Raw genomic sequence first — 26,923 nt, forward strand, 5'->3', positions numbered from 1 at the left:
ATTTAACCCAAAAGTGCAGAGAGGGCATTGTATTTAAATTGTTCTAATGTCCTCATATAATTCTAGAGGAGAGAATGTAGATCAATTTTAGACTCAGAAATAAAGTGTATATCTTAAAATTAATAGAATATTTACACTAAAATTATAGGAAAAAAGTTTTATCACAGTATGTGGTTGATGGGAGGGGGAGAAAAAATATAAGAAGTAGAGAAAAAGAAAAAGTAAGAAAAGAAGAAAGAAAAAGAGACAAAAATAAATTCAAATGTATCACAAATCAAAGATAAAAGTAAATAGAATAAATGCTCTGAGTTTTAAAAAAAAAAGCTATAAACTTTTTACAATACGTTTATCTCAACCATAAAAATACAGAATTGTTGAAATTAAAAAGATGGAAAAAGTATCCCAGATACATGTTTTCCAAAAGAAAGCTAAGTATGGCCATATTAATATCAGTCAAAATAGACTTTAAAAGCCTTCATGAAGATTAATTTGCTAGACATATATAATATTAAAATGCATGAAGCCAAAATGGAACTATAAAGAGAAATAGACATATTTACCATAATAAGGAGATATGAACGTATCCTTTTCATTATTTGCTAACTCAAGCAGAGAAAAACATCAGTAAGCACATGGGATTTAAAGAGTCCAATCACAAGCTCCAGCTAATGAAAATGTATAGACTATTATAACTAAAACCACAAAATGATTTTTTTCATACAGACATGGTAAAAGGTTATATTTGAGGATATATTGGCCTATAAGGAAAATATCAAAATGGAATTAAGTTAGAAATAGATAATAAATAGAAAACTTAAAAAACATATCTTTGAAAGTTGTTAAATATATTTCTAAGTGAGTCTCTGGTCAAGTAAGAAATGACAAGGAAAGACAGGATCTATTTTGAAGTGAAGACAATGAAAATTCTATATAATAAAACATATTTGATACAGTAAATGCATTATTTAGAGGGATCTTTATCATTTTAAAGACATATTAGAAAAGCATAAAGGATGAAAGTTGATGATCTCAGCTTATTATGTAACATAATTTTAGGATAAAAATCAATGAGCTAATTTAAGGCAGAAGAATAAACTATAGTGAAAGGAGAAAATAATATAAAAGCAGAAGATAAATTCAAAAAAGTGATATGTAATCTTTGTCATGAAAGTATTCATATTTACTAAAAAACATAAAAAAGATCTAGATAAATAGAAAATAAGTAAACTATCAATTTATTGGAAGAACAAATACAGTTAAAATGCTCATTCTTAATGGATTGATATACAGAATTGAAATCAGATTGCCAATAGTTTGGTTTTTGTTTCTCTGTTTGTGAAATGTGACCAGCTGATTCAAAAATATATTTGAGGAACAAAGGAGAAAATTTAGTAGAAACTCTTGAAGAATAACAAGTCATAGGAACTTCTTTTCAGAAATCAAGAGTCAGCATAACACTTCAATTAAGCCATTATGGCTTTGTGCAGGGTTACACAAATCAGAATAGCATAGTCAACCCAGAAACAAACACTCACATATATAAAAACAGTTGACAGAATTAGCATGTTAGCATGGATTTCTCTCAAGTGGGCATCTCTGAGTTACTGAGATATTTTAGCATCAGAGCAGTGACATGTCAACCTGGAAATTATCCTTAGGAGCTAGGATTTGAATTGACGTTCAGTAGTAAATGTCTGTGAATTCTGGATCTGAAGATATTGCCATGAAAACTGTGGTTGATAATTGTGAAACTATATATTATATTTTTATAGTTAACTGAAATAGGTTAAGACTAGAGAAAGAGACAGATTAAGTATCTGTTGCAGGAGGCAAGTCATGAGGGTGATCCCTCACCTAAATTCTAGTGGTTGCTATGGAGACACAAAGGAAAAGGCAGCAGCTAGATCTATTGCAGAGAAAGGAATGGCAGAATTTCATTTAAGATTCTACAATTAAAGGATTTCAAAATCTTTTTTTAATCTCATTATCTATGCAGACCAAGTGAAGACATGAACAATGCAAGGATAATTCTGACAAGAATATGAGAGTATTGTATTAAGAAATGAGATGGGAGTTAGATCTGAGCTATGTTACTAGATAATTGCTCTGTTTTTTTGTTATTGTTGTTTTGTTTTATTTTTGCTGCTGCTGCAGAAAAAAGCAAAATAAATTAGGTTTCTTATGCATCATTTCTAGCCTTTCCTGAAATTACTTCATCATCTGACAGCTTTCTGCAACCGTCTAAATATTGAATAGTAACCCAAGCTAATCCTTAGGAGTTTATAAATCAGAGACAATTTAAAGCTTCCTATAGTCTTTAATTGATTCTTCTCTTAAATGCTAGAGAATTGATTCTTCTCATTTATTGATAGAAACTTGGTGTTTTAAATGTTAGAGTTTCTATTTCCCAATCCCCTGTTAACAAACAGAAACCTTTGTATACAATGTTCAGTTTTGTATTTTCCACAACATTGCAGTTAAGTTTTCTAGGGAAAGAGTGAAAGAAAAACAACAACAACCAAACAGAATGTACCACTTTTATATACAAGGAATACTATTTAATTAAATGTGTTATCCAAGACGTAGCCTAGGGATTTTGTCAGTGAATTATTCAACAATCTTTCTGAAACTCCCATAATACACCAGCCACTTTCTAATAATTTTGGATTTAACAGTGAATAAAATCAAAGACTGTCCTCATGAAATGTACATCCTGTGCATGCATATGGTGATTGATCTGGAAAGGATGGGAACTATTTTCTTGCCTTCATTATCTAACTATCAGTAAAATTAAAATGATAATATAAATAATCCTAACTTGGCTGTTGAATACTACTCACCCTTCAGCACACAGATCAGATTTCTCCACTTAGCATTCCTAGCCTATTCCAGCGTCGATTATTTTTTTTTTCTGAGTTTTTAAACAACTGTTTTGTTTGTTTTTGTTTAGAGACAGGATATTCCTGTGTTGCCCAGCCTAGAGTGCATAGGCATAAACACAACTCACTGAAGCCTCATCCTCCTAGGCTCTAGCAATCCTCCCACCTCAGCCTCCCCAGTAGCTGGGACTACAGGCGTGTACCACCACGTCCAGCTATTAACTTTTTTGAAGTATCATTTACATATCATAAATTTTACATGTTTTAAGTGTATAATTAATGATTTTTATAATTTTCTATTTATTTATTTATTTATCTTAGAGATAGGGTCTTGCTGTGTTGCCCATGCTGGGCTCAACCTCCCGGCCTCAGGTGATCTTCCTGCTTCAGCCTCCTGAATAGCTGGGATTATTGCCACATGCCACTATGCCAGGCCAATGACTTTTTTAGTAATTTTTTTAGTGAAATGTTACTATAATACAGTATGAAAACATTGTCATTATCACAAAAAGATTTCTTGTGCCCATCTGCAGTCACTCTCTGTTCTTACCTCCAGGACTTAGGCAACCACAATTGACTTTCTGCATCTTTAAATATACTTTTATGGACATTTCATAAAAATGGAATCATGTACATGGTCTTTTTCATATGTCTTCTTTCATTTAGCATGTTTTGGAGGTTCATCCATGTTTTAGCATATATCAGTAGTTTGTTCCTCTATATTGCTGAATAGTATTTCACTATGTGGATATCATTTATTGTTAACCCATCTACCAGATGATGAACATTTGAATTATTTCCATTTTGAGCTATTATAAATAGTGCTGCTGCAAATTCCCTGGGGTTTTTAAAGCATTTAGTTGTGTACTGTTTGGGACAGTCTATCTATTGTCATATGTATTAATTAAGACCCTTAAAAATGAGAAAATACCAGCCTATCATATTGTTCCTATTCTAAATCGCCTGATAGTTGTCACAAGAATACATATTATACTTTATTTGATTTATTAGTTGATAAGCTGAAGAATAAAAGAATGAATAAAAGTAACATTGCAATTTGCACACACTATTAAAATAGTCTAAGAAATAGCAGACAAGGATCAATCTTCTACATAATAATTTAATGAAAACTAATTAGAAATACTCATGTTCTAGGTTTCTACATTTGTTATATATAACTGCCTCAGATACCTCGGGACAATTTCCTTAAGATAAAGCCTGGCTTTTTACCACTCTGATTTGGGAGGTAGGAAACCTGGGTGTTGTAATCTATGCTAAGTTCTCCTACTAATAAGTGCAAACCGACAGCCAAAACAGATCAATTTGTTCAATTAAGAGTGCAACTTTGAATTCTAAAGGTTTAATTAAGTTCAAGGATTTTACTCTGATTCACCAAAGTATATGAATGCCTAGAATGAAATGGGCTGAATTGGGTGTCCTTCCTTAGCATGAATTCATTATGAGCTCATAGACTGAAAGGTAGTGTTATTTCTCTGTAGTCCTAAGTGGATTAATGGGGTACTCTGCAGGAAATGGGAATCAATTAAATCTCTTTACTGACGGAAACTGGAGTTAGGGGTGATAAAGTATGTGCACTCAGTAGCATGCATTTGTGACAATGATGGCAGACTGTGAGCAATTTGCCAAGCATATTCAAGTGAAATGTACAGCACTCAAAAGCTCACCAGGCCAGTCCTATAAACAGAGTGCCAAGTCGAAATAGATAAAGCTTTTTGGTATAGGAAGATTCGTCCAATGATGTAAAAAGGGGAAATAATTCAATAAACAAATCATAGGTTCTACAGAAATGCACAGATTTCCTTCCCTCTGTCTTTCCATCTTCTCTGAAAAGGTAATTCAAATAATTGCACAAAATCACAGAAGTTGTTAAGATGCAGGCTATAGAGAAAATCAGGAGCAGCAGTAGAATGAAATTATCTGTCCTTTTACCCATCTTGTCTCTATGCATTTGGCTGTACCATGCAAAGTGAAGGTATTTGAGGAGTAGCCAATATGTATTGAGTAATTTTTAAGTGCTTGGTCCTATTTTAATCAATTTACATGACATATTTACATTTCAACATAAATCAAATTAGTTAGGTGTTATTACATTTCCCATTTATGAATAAAGACACTGAAACATGTTAAGTAGCAGATTCAAAGATCACATAGAAAGAGATGAAGCCAGGACTCAGGCCCAAGAAGCTGACTTCAGTGTTTATGGATAACCTGATGCTACATGTGTTGCCTATACTTTGATGACTCAGGTAACGCATCCTATAGATGAGCAAAAAGACATTGAACTTCTTTGTTGAAAATACCTTGATAGTAGAGTACCAGAATCATCTAGAAATAGGAAAATATAAGGAAATCTCCATTTTATTCCTTGAGTGCCAGAGAAAGATAATCTGTAGTGTTGTGTAACATGGTAGTGGTTTAGATGCCAGCGGTTTCTTCATCAAAGTGGTGAGTTAGCATGAATTGTATTTAGTTAAATTTCCCTGATGCCGTTTCACTACTATTCTTCACTATTAAGCATGTTGGCATGATGCGATTACACAGCTTAGGTTTTATTATATCACTATCCTTAACAAGCTTCTACCCTGGTGAGGTATTTGAGGAGTCCAAAGAGATGAATTCAAAAGATTCTCAGATGCCAAAGGAAAACAAATGAGATAAAGAAAGTTAAAGATATTGGTCTGAATCTTTGTAACCAGTTAGTTTTCTAGTGCCTAGGCTAGAACCTAGTTTTATCCTTTGAATATCCTATAAATATAAATTCTGTTTTCAGATGTCTTCTTTATTTCAGGAATGAAGATGTTATTCTTCTGTACATTACATTGAAATAATTGGGATGATGAGTTTTCAAAACTCATTGACAGCACCTCAAGTCATAGAGCTCCTGCAAATTTTGTATTTGCAAGTTGGTTGTGCCTTGATAGTTATGGTATTAAGACTCATGTGCAGCTAATTTGTCTGTAGGAAAGGTTTTCCATGATAGATTTTAACTGGGGAAGTTTTCAAGAACCTAGATATGAATATATTTGAATGTCACTTGTAACCTTGGAGTTAGTTGTTGTTAGAAATCTGTCTATGACACTGAATAATAAATGTGAAAGCCTGTTGGAGAAGATTGAAAAGATGATGCTGTGATATGCTTCCTTCACTGATGTAAATAGATTAATAGTGGCATTATATAGAAAGGAAATTGATCTCATCTAGACTTGGTTATAATGGGATTTCCAAACATTCTTAAAGTTCTGCTTAGGTAGACTGTTACATGCAAGTTGACTCTGATCCCTTTGCAGAGATGCCATTCAGGATCAAGTCCAGTCTTGAGACAAAGTAAAGTGATTTTGGTTTTGATGTCATGAAGTATCCATGTGAAATATATTGGCAAGATAAAGGAGTGTAGTTGCCTCATATACAAAAGCAATTATTGTTTTTAATTTACTTTTAAAAGTATTACAGTTATCCAAACTCAAAAATGCTAATGTTTATCACCAGATAAACACAGTAAATGCCACTGGTTGGAGTTATTTTTAAATGGAGTCATCTCTTTATTTGAATTAAGGTAGACTTCATGTCTTCTGTTGTGTTATAGTCATTAAATTTCACATTTATCTGTTAATGTTAAAATTTTCACTTTTTATCACGGCATCAAACTCAGAATAGTTTCAAAGTCAAAGGATAAGACACAAAACAGTCCTGCAAAATTAATGTCTTTTATATGTCTTCCAAAACCTTAAATTAATTGTTGTGTACGTATACATCCCTGTTTTCCAATATTGATTCCATATTTAGTTAAAAGCTGTTCTGAAGATTTATGGCATGTGATAAAGGTTTTGGTAGAGTAATAAATTGTCATTTCTTTTTTATTGTTGGTGCTTTGAAGCCAGTTGAATCACAAATTTACATTTTCAGAATTAGAATTGTATAATATAGATTTAATTAATGCAAGAATGAACAATGCTTCACTGGCAGTACTGTATGTTCGAATTGCTAGATTTTTTTGAATGTTCTCAGGGAGCAGCTCTCCAATTAGTGATTTATACATCTTATTAATTAACTACTTTAGAATAGATATTATCCAGTGAACTGTGTATTCATATTAGGCACTGTATAGTTTGCTTGTTATGGAAGTGGGTTACATGCCCTTTCCATTTTCTTATCCATATTTTACTTCCTCTGCTGCCCCTTGCACCTGAGAATAAATAGATTCACCAGCTACTCAACAGCACCATGAACTTCAATGCCAGTGTTTACTGGGCTTAAGTTATAGCAAATAAAACTAAACAAATGGTTTGAATTTGGAGACCTGGGTATATAAACATTTTGTATATTACTATGCCTTATGTATATAAGGTATACTTTCCAAACAACCAAAATGTTTTCCATAACATTTGCTGTCAGTCAAAGCTGAGACTTTACCAAATAGCTGGCATGATATTTTATCTACAAGCTCTTAATGTAGTGAATGTACTAAGCATACTTTCTTGACATTTGAGGGAAATTTCATGCTACCTATAACAAAAATGTGATTCAAAGATGGTTGCTATTTGAAAAATGTTTCCAGAGACTTTCTAAAAGAAATCTCATAGAATGAGTTGAGCAGGAGGGAATCCACTAAAGGACTGTCACATGGCTAAATGTATAAAGAGAACCAAAATCTGCCTTCTGAAATTGCAAAGGCAATGTAATAACAACACTGCCCCCTGCAATGTTAAGCTTTGAAAGGTTCTTGAATTTAGACAAAAAGCAATTCACTGTAACCAGCTGGTGCATCCATAAGAGTAATGTCAGCAAATTCCCTCAACCTCTAAAGGCACGGGTGGGGGTTGAGGGGCTGTAGGACAAATATATAGAAAGCACAAAGCTTCTAAAGAAAAAATTTTACAGTAAATGAGTAAACCTTTAGATTTCTAAGAACAATGGAAATCGACTATGACTCACAATTTAAGAATGAAATATAAAAATAGAATACCTCCTAATGAATTCCATCAAGTTGGGACTGTTACAAACACCTTCCTAACATCTGTCTCCTCCACAAAAGCCTGTGTAATTCTCTAATGCAAATTCCCCCAACAAAAGTTGAAAGGGATCAATATAATGTTCAGGCAGAATACATTTTGAATATCCTTATAAATATCAATGCTTTCATAGAAATATTAAACTTTGGTGTTGGATTTCAAATTCTGCACAATTCTGACTTATATTCTGATTATAACTGCATTGATTTTTTAAGAAATTGATGCCAGTGTGGGGAGGAAACAATAGATTGAAATATTGGCAAGTCTTATGTCCTACATCAATTCCATTTCATTTAAGTTTTTACTTACTGGGAGTAATTTCAATGTGGATGGCTCTTTTTGCAACTTAAAGTGGTCAAATTTGGCTTTTCATTGCATTCTTACCATTTTCTCCATATGGGCTTTGAATTTTTTATTTAGTGTAGTTAATGGTCTGAGTGGAATATTTGCCAATCACATTCAAGACTTTCCCAATAAAGCAAGAGATAGAGAATATTTAACTGCCCAAAGTGAAATCAGTGTTTGGAAAAAAAGATTTCACGTCTGTCAAAGCTAAAGCATGCAAATCCTGTGATTCTGGATTTGTATCTCTGTATATTATTGCCTTATTGCTGTCATATAAGAAAAACATTATTGTCTGGGATTTCAAAAGGCAGAAATATTTTTAAAATTGTGTAAAGATGCACACCAGTTTCTTAATAGTATTTATCTCTGGAGAGCAGGTGTAAGAACCAGGATCTGTGGCACAGAATTTATTAAAATTGCTCAATTTTGAAGAAAAGAATGCATGAAGATATTTATTGTTATAGTCAAAGTTAATTTTAAAATAACACATTAAAATGATTTTTTTATACCAGGTGTTCCAAAATTCCCAAAAGAAAATATTGACCCTCTTGAAGTGGAGGAGGGAGATCCAATTGTCCTCCCATGCAATCCTCCCAAAGGCCTCCCACCTTTACACATTTATTGGATGAATATTGGTAAGTAATGCTCTGTTCCATCAAAAAGGGGGACATTTTCATTTTATCCATCGTATCAATAACATAATGAATCCAAAATGAAAATAAAGATCTCTTAATTATTTTCATATTTGAAGAGGAGAGGCTACTGATATGATGAAGTTTGTATATGAAGAAAACACTTTCTCTGTTTTAAACAGTGTACTTGTCTTTGGAATATAGATCATGTGATAGCTGAGGATGCCATGTGTCTGTGTTGCTAGCTTCATCTTTCTGCTTTAGTAATGTTCTATCTGCTAAATGCAGTGACCCACTGAGAAATTGGTATTAACTTTGTGCTTAATTTTCCAAAAGCTTTACTGACTCTGGTCTGAAATTCTAGCCTTGCAAGGTCTACTGCTAGCATATGCCTTAACAGTGCTCCCTACATGTTTTCTCATTGTGAACCATTGAGAACAATGCTATTTGTACAGCTCTCAAAAGAAAGCAAATAAAGCTACTCTTGGGTACAGCCAGTTGTTCCAGCCTTCAGTTCCCATAGAACCTTTCAGACTGCATCCAGAACAGTGAGATTAATATCACAGATCAAACTACTGAAGAGCTTTTTTTTCTTTTAAAATCATGTTTTAAATAAATGTGATCTCAGAAAATACAAATAATAATTAGTGCATTGACCAGTTTTCAGTTTAACCAATGCAGACTGATAGAGCAGAGGTAGAGACCGAGATGGTAAACAGTGTGGGTAACCCCCCATATAGGCACCAAGGAAGGAGAGCTAAGCAGAATCCTGGCACAATTAGTGCCTAAAGAATATCTCAGTTTATAGCGTTACTACTCAGTTATTTCCTTTTATATTATCCTTTATATATAATCATATATTAGTTTATAAAATTAGGGCTTGAAGAATATCTCAGTTTATAGTGTTACTACTCAGTTATTTCCCTTTATATAAACCTCCATACCTCGGTGACGTAATGGGGGTGGACCCCTTACTGCACAGGGCCCACCTCCTTGCCTCAATGACCTAATGGAGGTGGACCCCTTGCTGCACACTTTCTACCTCCTAGCCTAGGTGATCTAATGGAGGTGGATCCCTTGTTTTATTGCTCACAACCCTATCACTATCCTTAAAGATGACTTCACTCACTACCCTGCCCTCTAACCTATACCCAATACATACAGATGCTTCTGGACATTCAGGGCCTCGCCTGTCTCAGCTTATAGGTGGCATGCCCCACCCCTCTGAGCCCAGCTGTGCTTTCTTTGTACTTCTGTGTCCTGTCTCTTTATTTCTCGGATCCTGCACCTCAGAATAGCATAAGGGACACCCCATGATCCTATGGGGCCTTTATCCCTGTAAAACAGAGTACCACTGTTTGTCTACCAGTAGCCTTCTTTGGTTAATGGTAAAAAGTATGCTCCCAGGGGTTTTGTGGCTGTTTTTTGTTTGTTTGTTTTCCTTTTTGCTCATTGTCCCTGTAGTAAGATCAGACTTGAGAGGAATTAGAAGCGCAAATAAGAAAAATTAAATGAAATAATAATGTAAAAGAAAATAAAATGAAAAAAGAAGATGGGGCACAATAAGGGACACCTTTTCAATGGCAAGAAATGTCTTTTTAGAATTGGAACACATCGAACAAGATGAAAGAGTATACATGAGCCAAAAGGGAGATCTATACTTCGCAAACGTGGAAGAAAAAGACAGTCGGAATGATTACTGTTGCTTTGCTGCATTTCCAAGATTAAGGACTATTGTACAGAAAATGCCAATGAAACTAACAGTTAACAGTTGTAAGTCCAAATAATTTATTGTTTCATCATGTATGCCGAATGAAAATTTGTCTGTAATTTCCTTCTGGCTGAAGCCATTTATAGCTGGGTTGATATTTTCCTCCATTGTTCAGTTCAACTCTAGAGACTTCTTCCAGATGAAATAGACATCTGCAGCTGCCGATCCACAGTAGCTCTGTCTCTTACAGCCAGAAAATCAAATCTCAATTCACAGGACAAATGTATTTCACCTGACGTCTGCAGGATCTAGTCATACTCAGTGGGCAAAATATGTGATGAAATTCCAGTGTTTTCTAGGCTAATCTTCAGCATTGATTCATTGTGATCTTGGATAAACTGGCAGAATGAAAATGGGGGAGAAAACAACAGAGGCAAAAGCGAAAAGAATTTTTATCACCAAATTGGCAAACTTACTGGAATTGCTCCTTTCCCTACTCGATCTGCAGATGCCAGTCTGGATTCCCAAATGGGAAAAGTAATTAGAGGGAGGAAGAACCGTGAGATTCAAAGGGAAGAGATAATCCCCAACAGTTTGCTGACTGAATAATTGACCCTGATATAGTTGAATATTGGCATTACCATTTTATCGTTTAATTTAGTCCATGATTTTTTTCATTTTTATGTGTAGATATGCCATGCCAGGGCTTCACTATAACATTCTTTTGGTAGCCTCAATTCTCTTTAATGGAGCTATAACTTGAATCTTCTCCACCTGGATTCCTCTGCAGTAATTCAAGATTAAACTCACTGTAATTTTTTTCTATGTAAAACTGTATCCCCAAAGGTAGTGTTCTAGTGAAGCATAGTTCTACGTCATTTGTAATTTTTCTAAGACAAAACTCTGACTTTTCATTCTTTATTGATATCAGCATCCACCATTATATTTGTTTTTCCTTCCATTTATTTTTTTTGTTTCAGTAAAGCATGCTAATGACTCAAGTTCATCCACAGAAATTGGTTCCAAGGGTAAGTTGAACCCATGGGGAGTGTTGGCATTTGTTTATACCTCATTATCATCTCAGATTTTGAATTATTTTTATATCCTCATAAGTTTATTATAATACTGATACTAAGGAAAACATCTTAACATAGGGGCTTCTATTAAATATATGCAAAGTGAGTGATCTTTATAAATTTATATAACTATATAAATTTATATAATATAAATATAAATTATATTATATAAATTATATTATATATAATATAATGAAATACATATATATAATACAATGAATAGATATATAGGGATATTTAATGGAGTAATAATTGTGGGTCTCCCAAAATATCTCTTCTGGTTTATAAGGCTGATACTTTTGCACAAAGAAAAAAAAAATGATTAACTGTCAAAAGAAGTAGAGAACACTCTGGGTTTAAGAAGCTTAAGTGGATATTTTTTCTTTCAAAACTTCTTGGAATATTGGACATGCAACTGCTATTGTGACTTTCTGAGAAAAAAAAAAGAGTTTGTAACATTTTTCAAGCTCATGTGTCTATGTGATCTTTTTATTAAATTTTTCCCCCATAGAACTTCTACCAGAACTTGTGTTCTCTGGAAAATGCCTGAATAAATCTGAGTTGTATAGCAGGCTAGTTCTCTATAATGATAAGAGTCATTTACATAATTGCAACAAATATTCTCTATAAAGTGTGGACGAGTGATATAACTTAGATAATCTTATATACTTGCAGCTTCAGTGGAGGAGGATGTGAACTCCTTTTGAAGAACCCTCAGTTTTAAGGTGGACTGATTCATCCCCAACATCATTTCCTTTGAGATTAACAACTCAAACATATACAGTGCTATATCTTCACAGCACTCAATAAAACTTCGTTGCACATAGTACATGTTCAACAGTTATTTTGCAAAAAGTAAACACAAAGTATAGAGGACTGTCTACTGCTTACGTGGCTTTGAAGATGAAAGTCTCCTAATTTGCCGCTGTATTTGAAAAGCATTCTTTTTTTTTCATATATATCAGTTTTATTGAGATATGGCATCTCATGCCAAATCTACATGGCATAAAATTCACCCATTTAAGTTTGCAAGTAGTGAGGATGCTTGCTAATCATTTCCTAAAACAGTCTTTTTCTTTAAGGAATTGAGACAACAGGTAGAGTTGCTGAAAGAGCTTGACAAATTCACAGATGCCTATTGTCTACTACAGCCTTCCTCAGTGAGAATTTCTGGGTGCAGGAGTGAGGAAGCTGTTTTTAGCAGAAAACTTATTAAATCCTTAGGCAATTTAAATTAAGTAAAAACATAAACATAAAGCCATTGCGCATGACTGGACATGATTAAAGTATAGAATATAAAATCACAGACTTTCATTTAATTTAAGGACTTCTGTTTGACCTTCTGAATTAGAAGACATGGTATAACTAATAACATTTATAAAATTTTGGCAATGCTACACTCAGTAAAAACATCTGAGGGACAACCTATCCTTCATGGTAAGAGAGAAGAGGAATCTATTTAAATGGAAATACGTTGAAATGTGTATATGAACAACACACACACACTCATATGTGTCAGATTTTATGTTTTAAGAAAGATTCAATGTCAAAGAATTTTAATTAATTTGAAAGAAATCTGACTTTTCTATTTTGTAGCAAATTCAATCAAGCAAAGAAAACCCAGGCTGCTGTTGCCTCCCACTGAGAGTGGCAGTGAGTCTTCAATTACCATCCTCAAAGGGGAAACTTTGCTGCTTGAGTGTTTTGCTGAAGGCTTGTGAGTAACTTGACTCCCACTTGTGACTTTGTCCATCCAGTTCTGTAAAGAATAAGGCATTAAGCACGTTAAGTCTGTACTTGCATAGACATTTTAAAAATAATTTCCTTAAAAAAAGGTATATTCTGCCAGGTACTGCAGATACTTTGCTCAGGCCACCTGTTTGTTTTTTGTTTTGTTTTGTTTTGTTTTTAATATACAGCTTTCTTTCTTATTTTTATTTTTTATTATTATACTTTAAGTTCTGGGGTACATGTACAGAATGCACAGGTTTGTTACTTAGATATACACATGCTGTGGAGTATGCTGCACCTATCAACCCATCATCTACATTAGGTATTTCTCCTAATGCTGGCGTTCCCCTAGCCCCTCAACCCCCGAAAGGCACCAGTGCATGACATTCCCTTCCCTGTGTCCCTGTGTTCTCATTGTTCAGAACCCACTTATGAGCGAGAAAATGAGGTCTCTTCTTGTGTTAGTTTGCTGAAAATGACGGTTTCCATGTCCCTGCAAAGGGCATGAACTTACCATTTTTTATGGCTGCATAGTATTCTATGGTGTATATGAGCCACATTTTCTTTATCCAGTCCGTTATTGATGAGCATTTGGGTTGGTTCCAAGTCTTTATTATTGTGAACAGTGTCACAATAAACTTTATTATTGTGCCACAGTGGCACAATAAACAGTGCCACAATGAATAAATAGGTGTGCACGTGTCTTTATAGTATAATGATTTATTATCCTTTGAATATTTTATTATCCTTTGGATATATAGCCAGTAGTGGGATTGCTGGGTCAAATTGTATTTCTACTTTTAGATCTTTGAGAAATTGCCACACTGTCTTCCACGATGGTTGAACTAATTTACACTCCCACCAACAGTGTAAAAGTGTTCCTATTCCTCTCCAGCATCTGTTGTTTCCTGACTTTTTAATGATCACTATTCTAACTGGAGTGAGACGGTATCTCAATGTGGTTTTGATTTGTATTTCTCTAATGATCAGTGATGATGAGCTTTTTTTCATGTGTTGTTGGCAGCATAAGTGTCTTCTTTTGAGAAGTATCTTCATATCCTTCACTCACTTTTTGATGGGGTTACTTTTTTCTTGTAAAAAAAATATTTCTTTAAAAAAAATAAATTCTGCCAGGCACTGCAGATATTCTACTCTGGACCATTATCCCAGCCACTCAAGAAGCTGAAACAGGAAGATTGCTTGAGCCCAGGAGTTTGAGGCTGCAGTGAGCTATGATTATGCCATTGCACTAAAGCCTGGATGACAGAGCAAGACCTCATGTAAAAAAAATTTTAATTAAAATAAATAAATAAATAATAAATCCTTTTGTTACATGTCTGGAAGAAAGAATTTATACTTCACTCTACAGACTTAAGGCAGTAACTGAGGTTCATAAAATTAGGTCTCTCTGTCAAGTTGTGATATTTTGAATTGATGGGATTGACAACAACATTCTCCTTAGCTAAGTTTAAGAAGCATGAGGTTGTTGGTAGTCAGCCCCTCACTCTTGGTGCCTGGTTTTCTCTCTCTGCTATATACCATCTTGCCCCACTCCTGTTTACTATGTTACTTAACTAAATCTGCTCCTTTTTCAGGTTCCAAGGAGCCCTACTTACCTATTTTTATCCACTGCCCTTTGCACACATGGAGGTCCAGACCATGTAATTTAAGAGAGTTATACATCAAAATTTAATTAATTGAACTTTCTTTATGAAAAAGCAATGCACTCCTTTAAATCCTCCAAGAAAACCCTAAAGGACCTCACTTGGTCACCTCTTAAAATTGTTCTGTTTATTAACTACTGTTAAGTACATGTGAACAGGGACCATCTTATTTAATGTTTGATCATACATCCTTTCCTGTTTTTACTACTATCCTTCTGAACTTACAGTCTTGTCCTACCATTGAGACTACCTTGGGAAAATGCATTCCATCTTCCTAGCACCTGAGTTTACTCATTTGAAATATAATCTTTGTAAGCTAAGGTCTTTGGGGAGTCTGGTTAGTGGAATAGAATTTGAAATTTTAAAAATCATATTCATTCATAATTTAGAGTGCATTCTAAATGACCGGTTTAGAAATGGAGTAGATTTTAATGGTTTTGCAACCCCTAAGCTTTATAAATTTCTATTTCATTCACCAAAAATATCAAAGTTACTTGTCTGTCTTAAACTCCCAATGTGTATTTACATACATTAGTTAGAAGTACTATGACACAGATTCTGTTCAGAGTGTTTGGTCTCTGTATCGTTTTAGAAGATGAAAGTCTTACGTTGAGTTTGAATTAAAATGGCAACCACCTGCTTTACTAGTTGTATTTGTATGTATTTATAGTGGTAGAAATTAAATTATTGCAGAGTTCATCACTATTGTGAGTTGACCTTTTGGGCAGGGTAATTCTTTCAGTAATTTTTTTTTTATTTCCCACAAATACCATAATTGATCTCTTGTATTGACTAGCAACTGCACAGAATGTCTTCAAAGTAATGAAAGGCTCTCATGCGCTTTTTAGAAAATGAAGAGTCATGAAGGAATATATAAAAATAGAGTGGATGAAAATATATGTTGTTGTTAGGACATGAAAATTCCTGATGCACTGTCCTAAATATTTTCACCTGAAGTAGTTTCTTCTTACTCATACTGGTTTTGTGTTGGGTAATCCTCCTATGTGATCTAGGTCCTCTTTCAGAAGAACATGATACATTTTTAAAAAGTTCTTTAGGGTCCTTTAAAAAAAAAACTTTTTTTATGAAGTTTTCAAACCATTAACCTCTTATAGTAACAAAAAAAATTATAATTAAGATATTGCACTATTATTTTGTGTCAAGCATTATATTTGGGTCTTTGAAAACTAGTCTAATTGTCTAATACATTTTACTTGAAAGAATAAAGTAAATGATTATTAATGTCAGGTGAACGTGATATATAATTTATCTCAAGACAGGTCTGTATCTTGGCAAGAATTTCCAGCTATATTCTTGCCAATGTTTTTTATCTCCCTTTGTTTTAAATTTAAGGAACATATACTAACAGCTTTTGAACAAATGTGTTTTGAGGGAAAATATAACGCTTAATCTCTTTTTGTACATTGCATACATTAGTTCACTTTATCCACACCACATTTCATGGCTTTTGTTATTCCCACTTGCAGGGTAGGTAAATGAAGTCTAGAGAGTTAAACTTAGTTATCCAAGCTTACTATAAGCTGAAGCTGGGATTCTACCCTGTCTGCCCCCCAAACCCTAAAGTATCTTCAAATTGAACTTACTTCACCATAATATTTGAACAAAATGAACTGTTTGGTTCAGTTAAACGAGGAAGAAACAAGCAGGTAAAGAATGGCACTGCATCTGAACCTAAAGAAGTTGCCTATAGTAGACATTTCAGTAAATGGTTAATAATAATGAAAACGTTAATAGTATTAATTCAAACAGAAAAACTTTCAAAGGAATACTCATATCAAGGGGCTTAGATTCTATAGATTCTGTGGGTAAAGTGGAAATTGGGAAAAGTTAAAATGATATTTTGAATCTCATTATGAGAAATAGTTTTCTATTCTTCAGGACAGGTGCAGGCAGGGAATCCTACCTTCAGATAAAAAGTACATTCCTATACCACTTCACACTCACTCTTTCCTTATAAAGTGGCCATAGGTGGACTCATCTGTACTGCTCAAAATGTTTTTTTTTTCTGTTTTGTAAATTTATAAGTTTGAAATAGGTATGATTTTTTCACAAGATACTACTTTATAAACGGAGAAATATACAAATAAAAGTTGGCCAAAGGCCTGAAAAAAAATTGAGATTATGAGATAATGTATGTTTATGTACAAAAAGGTATTAAGCAATATATTTTCTCTCAAAGCATTGCTCAAATGCTGTTAGTAAATGTTCTTTAAAATTTTTTTTAAAAAGGCAGGGGTATAAAAAATTTGTCAAGAATAGAGCTGGAAATTTTTGCCATGGTACAGACCTATCGTGATACTAAATTCTATCTCATTTTCACAAAATATTTAGAGATAGTTATTTTACTTTATTCTTTCAAGGAAATGATATGAGAAATTTAGACTAGTTTTCAAAGACCCAAAGACTGGGGAGTTCAAGAGAGCTTGCTGAAAGTGAGCTGCTTGCTCTATTAAAGGATGGACTCATGAAAAATTTGTGTTTTAAGGGAACTGAGTTCCAGAGCAGCCTGTAACTTGGCAAATTGTCATTTTGACAGATGGAGTGAAAAGCCAGCAGTTAGGAGACTTGGGTTATGCACCCCGTTAGGTGGTGTGCTTAGAAAGCCAACAGCTAATATACCCTCACAACTGTCTGCCCGGGCATCATTACTGTTTCCTATACAAGTGTGACATGTACTCTTAGCCTGGTAAAATATATGATAATTATTCCAGACCACAAGGCAGGTTACTACTTGAACCTTGAAGGAAGAGGGAAAAGAGTAAATAAATGTAGATTTAAGAGCCTTCATCTTTACCTCTAATTTTTTCCATAAATAAATGAATTATTTTAACCACAACTTATCAATACAAATAATTTGAGAATATTGACACACAGGATTTCAAGGAATTGCTCAAGTATTACCTAGTAACTAATGGGCAGTTTGACAGAAAGCGTATATTCCAAGACTATGGAGTTAGGAAGGGCATGACTGAAAAGCACAAAATAATAGAACACACTGAAAAAAGAACAAGTTTAGAGTAGGCAAAATTAAGTTTTACTATATCATTTATTACTCCAGTGACCTTAAGAAATTTTCTTGAAGCTTCAGAAATCATTACTGTAATGATTACAATAATTCCCATAGTCAGAATGTACCCAGTAACCTACAGCTATTAATAAGAAGAAGAAATCTGGAGAGGAAAAAAGTAGCATCAATAAAATTACCAAATTGTTTATTCTACTCACTATCAGATCCTGACTAGGGAAGAGAAAAAAAATTTATCCTTCAGTTAGAATCAACCCTTTACAATTTCCACATAATTTTTAAATCAAATGAGTCACAGAGGATACGACTTCTGTACTTGTCTGTTTTTCAGGAGGAGGGGTTTTTCTTAAATGCAGCTGCCTTGACTCCCCAGTCCTATTTCCTCCTTACTAAGATGGGGAAAGTTATCCTATTGGTGTGTAACAAGTTATCACGCTGGTTTTTTTTGTCTTCACTTTCCTGTTCGTTTAGGTTGGGTGAGCTAGTCTTTTGAAGGCGCTAAGCAGGAGAATATTTCGTTCATTCCGCCTTTCCTCTACTCCCCACAAGAGTGAGAACGTGATCCTGGAGGCAGAATCTGTGCTATAGACTACAGTTTGCCCTAGAATAGGCTGTTAGTGTGTCTAACCAACATGTTTAGCTTTCACACAGGAGCCACATTCTCCGGTATCAGCATCATAGGATTAAAGCGGAAACTTCTCTCTGCTGACTGTTAGGACCTACTTTATTGTTTTATACAAACATACAGGAAGGAGGGCTATTATCGCTGGCTGCCTCAAACCACCCACAGGGAGATTTTCACACTTGGAAAATATCTTGGTAATATTTCAGTAGACTCCAGTTATTTATCCTTCATCCAGCCACACTTAGTCAGTACTTATATGTAGTTAACCCCTATAATAGAGGAGAGAGAAGATTTCCAAGGAGGTAGACCATTACAGGAACTTTCAATGAAATACACTTGCTTCAATGCCAGTGTTCACCATTGAAGGTGGTGTGTATGTCTGTCCACTTGTAAGGATGATGTGATTCAGTGGAATATGAGCACGTATGTAAAAGTAACTTGATAAAGGATGTGTCCTGAGGTTTTCATTGTATTTTACTTTCCACTTTTAAAAGATGTTTGTTTATTTATTTAATTATTTTTTTGCAGGCCAACTCCCCAGGTTGATTGGAACAAAATTGGTGGTGACTTACCAAAGGGGAGAGAAACAAAAGAAAATTATGGCAAGACTTTGAAGATAGAGAATGTCTCCTACGAGGACAAAGGAAATTATCGCTGCACAGCCAGCAATTTCTTGGGAACGGCCACTCATGATTTTCATGTTATAGTAGAAGGTACATTCCCCCTGTTGGTCTATTTTTCTACTTTTCAAAAAAGGAACTTTATATATATAGTGGGCCTTGCTTCTAAATCATATATGTTAAAACAGGTCAACAATTTCAACTTTTTACTGTAGTGTGGGCCCTGAATTACATTATACTTCAATTAAGCAGGTTTGTCATTTACCCTCCAAAATGACACAGAAGGGACAAATGACAAGAAAAGATCTCATGTTAGGGATTAAACACAGACAATTTACATGATTTATTCAAATAGTCATTAAAGCTAGTCTCCTATGTTGTCATAGTATGATAAATGATTTTCATTGTAATATGCATGTACACTTCACAATATGAAACCATAAAAGCAGCAGTAAGGATTATGATGAAAGAAAGTATTCAAATGGGCCTAGAAGAAAGCTTGCACTTTGCTTCATAATCCCGCAATTAACTTGCTGTGCCCTTAGCCGTTCATTTCACTCTCTGTACCCAGTCTCTTCACCAAAGAAATGGAGTCAGGCAAATTGTTGTGTTAGCTCTCTGCTAGATATAACATTTTTGTAATCCATGTCTAGGGCTCAGATGATAAATTCAGTATGTTACTTACAGGCAAAAAAGACTGTATGCTATAATATTAATTCTCTCAAAAAGTGCAAAATATTATATTCAAGTCATTTTCTCTCTAAATTCAGAGATATTGATCAATGAAGATTTTATTGGCATTTGTTACGTTTATAGGAATAAGTAGGCAAAGATGACATCATTTAAAGTGGAATGTAGTTACTGAGGCTGTGCCTGGTTGGCTGATGTGAAGGTTGTCTAGTCCTCTGAATGTGATTGATACAGATTACTTTCTGTGTATCCAATCACATTGAGGCCTTCTATCGACAGTTTAGTTGACTGTATTGATCAAATTAATGGAATGATTACTGCATTTGTACTTTTTTAGTGCAGTGTGAGCTTAAAGGTTGAAAGGAATTATTCTTTTTAGACTACAATTTAGTGGACTCTTGCTCTAGGGCCCCCATTAATATTCCAATAAAGTTCAACTCTTAAAGCTTCAGTTTGCACAAGGAACACCTAAGTAATGTCCTGTTGTTTCAATTAATAGGGAAAAAAAAGGACTCAGACACAAATTCCTCTCCCAAGTAAATGTTAAGATAGTTGATTTATTCACCCATTTGAAATAACACTGTATTTCCAAGACTTCACCGTAAGGTGTATTAATATTTAAGGTAGGCAGAATAGAAAACCAAAGTTGAGGATTTAATTTTCTTTGACTTGACAAGGGCAAAACCTATATAGAAGAAAGCCCAATACTATGCATTAACATCAACATATGCCAAACAGTGATATATTCCTCTGACATTAAATTATTCACAAAGAAATTCAGAGTAAAGGGGTTTGAAAGATTTATTTTATCTATATTTTTAGTCATCATTTGATGTTTCTATGTCATTTGGCTACATCGTGCAACAGGGGTATTTTTCTATAACCCTCTCTTCCCCTCCCTAGCACACACACTCCCAGGAACCAGACATATCTAATTGTTAGCTTCTCCTCCAAGTTGCTGACTATTAGAAACCCTTCCAGATGGCTGGAACACAGCTACGGTAGCTGAATATTTTAACAATCTGGTCACATTTTTCTTGACTATAAAACCAAACCTTTCAAAAGAATTGCAAGGGTTGCAAAAAAAGAAATCAAAGATGTAAAATTAATTATGCAATTTAAAATGTTGACTATAGGACTCCAAAGGAATATAGATTTCCTGAACAAATTGTTCTCACTACTCATAAAACAGCTATTAGCACTATTGAGATGTAAATAATGTTTTTATGAGGGACATTCAATCCTCTCTCTTTAGTAAGAAACTATTAAATGTACCTTCAGTTGTATGTTTTTGAAGTTTCTCTTTACCCATGCAAGTGAAAAGCATCTTGAGCTTAAGAAGTCTTTATTTCTTTTTCTAAAGTGTGGAAGCAGTAAATAAAAACTTGGTTAATCATCTGGATGGATGAGCTCACGTTTATTCCATTTTTTCTGCCTTCCTGCACCCTTTCCTTTCCCTTTTTGTCACTTTTTTAGAACCACAAATTAAATAACAAGGTTTTGCCATATGGGAAAATAGCAATGCTAACATGTATTTTGAAAATCTACTCCATTCTGAAAACACCCACTGTGCTTAAGTAAAATCATGGATTGGATTGGATTCTTTCTGTATGTGCTGTGTCTTTCTTATCACTAAACATAATCAAACCCTGAGAGCTTGTAATTTAGGTTACAACATCCTAAATATGAAATCAGACTGCACTTCAAATCCTATAATATGTATGAGCAAAAGCAGCCAGGTTGTCTTGACTAGATACAACTATATATTCTAGATACCTAGGATATGAATAATTACACATTCAATAAAAAGAGATATATTAGAGTGACATGTGAATCATTCTATATCCAGAAATCAAAATATAATCACAGTCACATTTCAATATATTATTAAAAATAAGCTTCCACCAATAATTTTTATGTTGTCAACTTTTGAATTATTTAAAGCTTTTGGATTTTAAATACAAAAGCACTTATAAATAATTATAGATCCATAATATAATCCAAAACATTTTTGCATTTTCAAACGTTGTTGCAAAATCAAACGTAATTCAGTCATTAATATACTTGAGAAATCCTTGTTTTCAAATAACAAATACATTTCTAAAATGTTGCAATTAAATCCAATTTTTGTTGAACCTAACAATTTTTGATTTATTAAAATATATATTTTAATAGGAACCTGTGATGAAGCAGTTTTACTAAAAATCACTACTGTGTTGTATGTTTTATAGGTACCAAGTTTGTTTTATTTTGTTTTTTTCCCTAGTGATAAATATCTCTATTTAGTTTGCTTATTATATAATCCCAATGTTCAGACATTTGCATCTCTGTTTCCAGCAACACAATTGTATTTACAATTATGAGAAAATGCATAAAGTTTCAATGTAAGCAATTTTCACCCACCATATATCTTAGGATAATGGATGAAAGAATGGGATTCAATGAGGATGGTTTTTTCCTCAGAATTTTTTATTTTAAGGCTCAAGAAGTAGCTGTTTCTGAACAGGACAAGCTTGAAGTCTCTCAGTATTACATGGTTCAGGACCAGCTTACTTCTGTAGGAGAACCGGATGAAAAGTATCAAAGTAAATGTTCAAGTAATTATAAAGAAAGCTTATAAAGAAGGGTTAAGGTAAAGTATAGTGATGAAGCCTAGTGAATGTTCCAGAACTTCTTGAATCAGTTGATAAATATTGGGGGAGCTTGGATTTGGAAGCATAAATTGAGTTGGCCTTCTTTACTATCTTTGGTACAAATTCATAAGATAACACTGAATTAGAAACAATATCACATGGCTTCAGAGTCTTAATCTTGCTCATCCATAGCTACTGTGTATATATCTATGGAATGGCAAGAACGGGAACTGGAGCTTCCTTTGCTGGTGGCCCTGGGCAAGTTAGACAATTTCTCCAAAGCTCAGCCCCTCTGTCTGTAAGGTGAAAGGGATGGATGAAGTGATAATTTGGGACCCCTTTCAGTAATAGTAATATTACTAATAGTCCTATAACTTAATTAATGGTAGTTTTATAATATAAATATGATATACCATAATGTTCATGTTCATGGAATATTTTTCTCTAACTTAAAGATATTTAATTTTATATTGGTTGTATGAAAATATCAGAAAAAGTAAGGATATCATCAAAAAATGCAAAATAGGAAAAATAAACCTTCACCTCAGAAAGGAATCAGCAGTTTGTAATTTTAAACCAAGTGACTAAATATTTACAGGTAGTGCAGCTTATGAATACAGATATTTAACTTGGAATTTAACAATTAAGTCCACACCCTATGGAATAATTACAAAATTACTTATCTTGCTTGGACTTGAACTTGTCAGGGTTAGTTGTGTACTTTTGTTTCTTCTGGTTAACTTACAGGTATTTCATTTTTATATAATCCTCTTTTTCCTCCTTTACTTAAAAAAGTTTTAATGATTTTTTCATTGTACACATACATGTATCTTTGAAGACTTTTCTTTTTGATGAAAAATGGAAATCAAAATATCTTTGGGGAAATAACCAAACTACACTTGATGCGAGTTGCTACCTGCAGTTCTGTGCAATTTTCTCTGAAATCAAATTATGCAACCCATCCACACTTTTATCTAAACCTTTTATTTACTCCTGGCATAACAATATTCATGAAGTTATAAAACATGGCAATAATGTTTGAAGTCAGGTAAGATATCTCATTTATTTCTGACATACTCTGCAGTATTGTAATATTAGAACATTGGGATAAAGAAAGATACAAGTAATTTTAAGGTACTTTTTGCTCCATTGTTTCAACTGCAGAAAGCTAAACACTGCTTTTGGATTCTCTCTCTCCCCTCTTACAAAATAAATCTGTAGGAAATAATATTTTTCAAATTGATTATATCTGTATATATGTATATAAATGCTATTAGATCACTAAGACATATTCAAAATAAGCATTAAACATTTTAATGTTTTATTTTTAAAATTCTTAAAATATAATTATTGTGTATCCACCTTTTTTAGATGCCATGCTGCAGCTTAAAAATAACCTGTAGTCAGCTCTAAATAAACTCACCATCTGCTTATTCTTCTCCCATTTTTTCCTAGTGGGGTAGCTACTTGTATAGCTAAATAAAGTGGTTGTATATAACTATTTTTAGTATGTTGATTTATTATACATGCTGAGTCCAGAGGAAACACAAACACACGTGCACGCACACACACACATCATACAACACAAAAGCAACTCCCACCTTGCTTTGCAGAACAAGTTTAGCAAAACGAGCTACTATGAAACCCTTTGTAGTGTCTGCTCTCTGCTGGTGCAAAAGACACATACAGGTCTTAATATTTTTGGACTTTTTGACATAGATAACATCTCTCATGAGCTCTTCACTTTATGTCCAGAGCCTCCTCGATGGACAAAGAAGCCTCAGAGTGCTGTGTATAGCACCGGGAGCAATGGCATCTTGTTATGTGAGGCTGAAGGAGAACCTCAACCCACAATCAAGTGGAAAGTCAATGGCTCCCCAATTGACAGTAAGTTTAAAAACGTATTACAATGCAATGCTGAAGGCCCTGGTTTGATGGGATTAATGACAGTCAGACATGTGTGTAAAATAAAGCTGGTAAGTGGTTGGATTAGCAGGACAGATATGACCAGCAGATCAGAAATTGATTCTTTCTAAGCAATTTGGTTGTTGAGACTCGATATTCACAGAAGAGCCATAAATAATGTTTATACTGTTTGGGCCCTTTTATAAGTTACACATAAGAATTAAGATTTTTAATTTGTAAAAAGACAACTGAATGAGAAGGAGGATGCATGCAAGGAAAAAAGCCAAGTATTGTTCCTCTCCCTAAGAAGAAACAGAACAGTAAACTAGGGGCTGAGGGCACAGGTTGGCAGTCAGGACCTCCCTTAGGCTCAGGCAACAGCAACACCCATCCTGGGCTCTGCTCTTTAAGGGACTTGCTCTGGCCAACCTCTGGTCCTGCCTGTCTCCATTATTTGAAAGCATCATCAGGGAAAAGGAGGCATGCCAAGCCTGAACCTGGCCCATTACCACTTGGTTCCCTGCCTGTTTACTACCAAGCTCAAGCACAAAGACCTGAAAAGTCCCATGTCCAGTCCACCCTGAGCCCACTCCAGATGAGTTGGGCATGGAAAGACAGGAACAGCCCAGCACTGAGGGCCAGCTCTCCCCATTCCACCACGCTCAGCATAGAGCTCCAAGGAGTCCCCAAGTCTTCCACTGGAACCCAAAGCTCGGATCATTATAGATGTCCTTGTTCAGGCAGAGTCCCCAAACCTGCCACTGGAATCTAAAGCTCAGATCATTTTCGATGTCCTTGTTTAGGCAGGAGGACAGCACGTATTTTATGTGTCAATTGCTTAATTAAGGGCAGGTACAATAGTGGCTTCCATTTGTCCTTTTGTCCTGGGGCCTGCACAGGTGTAGGGTGAGTCACTTGGTGGACAAGAGACCTGGGGTCCCATTTGGCCTGTGCACCTTCCCAGCGGTTTCATCTTGAGCTGTTTTCTGAATCTCCCCAAGCTTGTGTTTTCTAAACTGCGAAATGGAGATAGTAGTACTTGGTTGTGATTGAATGAAAAAAAAAAATGTAGCCAGCTGCCTAGGGCAGTGATTCATCTGTAGAGTACTGTGATGGTTTATAAACTCTGGAGCCAGCCTGCCTGTGTTTGCATGCCATTTACTAGCTGTGTGATGGAATGTATTACTGACCCTCTTTGAGCCTGTTTCTTCATCAGTAAATTGGGATAAAACTAGCGCTGACTCACAGGGTTGTTTTGTGGATTAAAGGAAACATTATGCAAAGAATGTTTAGCACGGGGACTACCACAAAAACAGCACCCTGTAAAGTATGGTTGGTTGGCATTGTTTTTCTATCACATACACTCAGGAAACCTTATTCCTCCTGATTAATATCTTCAGATTTGAGATTTTTCTCCTCATCTCTTTAGGGCACAGAATAAGAAATGAAAAATAATAATGAGGTTTGGGGTAGACAAAGGGAAATGAAAGCAACTTTTGTTATAATGAATGTTAAAACAAAAGTTACTGAGGTGAGGAACACAGATTCTCCAGAACACGAAATGATAAACTGTTATATTTGGATGGTATTTAGCTGTTTATAAAAGACATTCACGAATTACGTGGAATCCACAAAAGAACTTTATAAAGGGGGCGCTATTTTTCATATTTAACTGATTCATTCATTCAATAATATTTATGGAGTTTCCCCTATGTGCCGGCACTGGAATTCATGGTTGAGACATACCACTGAATAAAACAGATGGAATGCTTGCTCTCCTGCCATTAGACAAATAAGCACATGGGTGTGCACTGTGGTGTGGTAAAGCAGAAAGTAGCCGGATAAGGGTAGTGCCCGAAAAAGGTTCGGGAGCCCAAGTTGCTATCTTATTTTAAGATAATAATAGTAAGGGCCCTTGTGGTAATTCACCTTTGAGTAGAGATCTGAAGGAGGTGAGGAAGTCAGCCATGCAAATAACAGGGAAAGTGCTTTCCAGGTGGAGAAGTGTGTTGAGGAAGACAAAAGAGGTGAGTGTGGCTGAAGCTGAAGGAGTGTAAGAGCAGCCCTAGGCCACCAAATTCACCAGCGGGGGAAGGGACCAGAGCTTAGGCAAAGATGAACATCGAAGTAGGGCCTGGGGATTTTATTGAGAATACACTGGACAACTCTTGGAGGATTTTGAGCAGAAGAGTGACACAATCTAATTTACATTTTTACAAGGTATTTTCCTGGCCTCCGAATGGAGAATGGACTGTGTGATTGATTCTAGGTAAAAGACCATCTGAGAGGCCCTGCGCTCAGGGCTAGATTTGTGACAGTGGCGGTTAGCGTCTGGA

General features: G+C 34.7%; 1 protein-coding gene across 7 annotated transcripts in view; it reads left to right on the forward strand.

The window, feature by feature from the left end:
- Nucleotides 1–26,923, forward strand: part of CHL1 (cell adhesion molecule L1 like) — a 203,184-nt gene that overhangs the window by 127,805 nt on the left and 48,456 nt on the right. For 6 of the 7 annotated variants that reach the window (XM_037743769.1, XM_037743768.1, XM_017543321.2 and 3 more), the window contains exons 5-10: nt 8,767–8,889; nt 10,489–10,659; nt 11,578–11,625; nt 13,270–13,390; nt 19,268–19,452; nt 24,438–24,569. In XM_037743769.1, the coding sequence (XP_037599697.1) occupies nt 8,767–8,889; nt 10,489–10,659; nt 11,578–11,625; nt 13,270–13,390; nt 19,268–19,452; nt 24,438–24,569 (780 nt within the window). The remainder of the gene's footprint in view (nt 1–8,766; nt 8,890–10,488; nt 10,660–11,577; nt 11,626–13,269; nt 13,391–19,267; nt 19,453–24,437; nt 24,570–26,923) is intronic. The other variant, XM_037743770.1, reaches the window with a different exon arrangement.

The sequence above is a fragment of the Cebus imitator genome, unplaced genomic scaffold (genome assembly GCF_001604975.1).
Source record: "Cebus imitator isolate Cc_AM_T3 unplaced genomic scaffold, Cebus_imitator-1.0 Scaffold152, whole genome shotgun sequence".
Lineage (NCBI taxonomy): Eukaryota > Metazoa > Chordata > Mammalia > Primates > Cebidae > Cebus > Cebus imitator.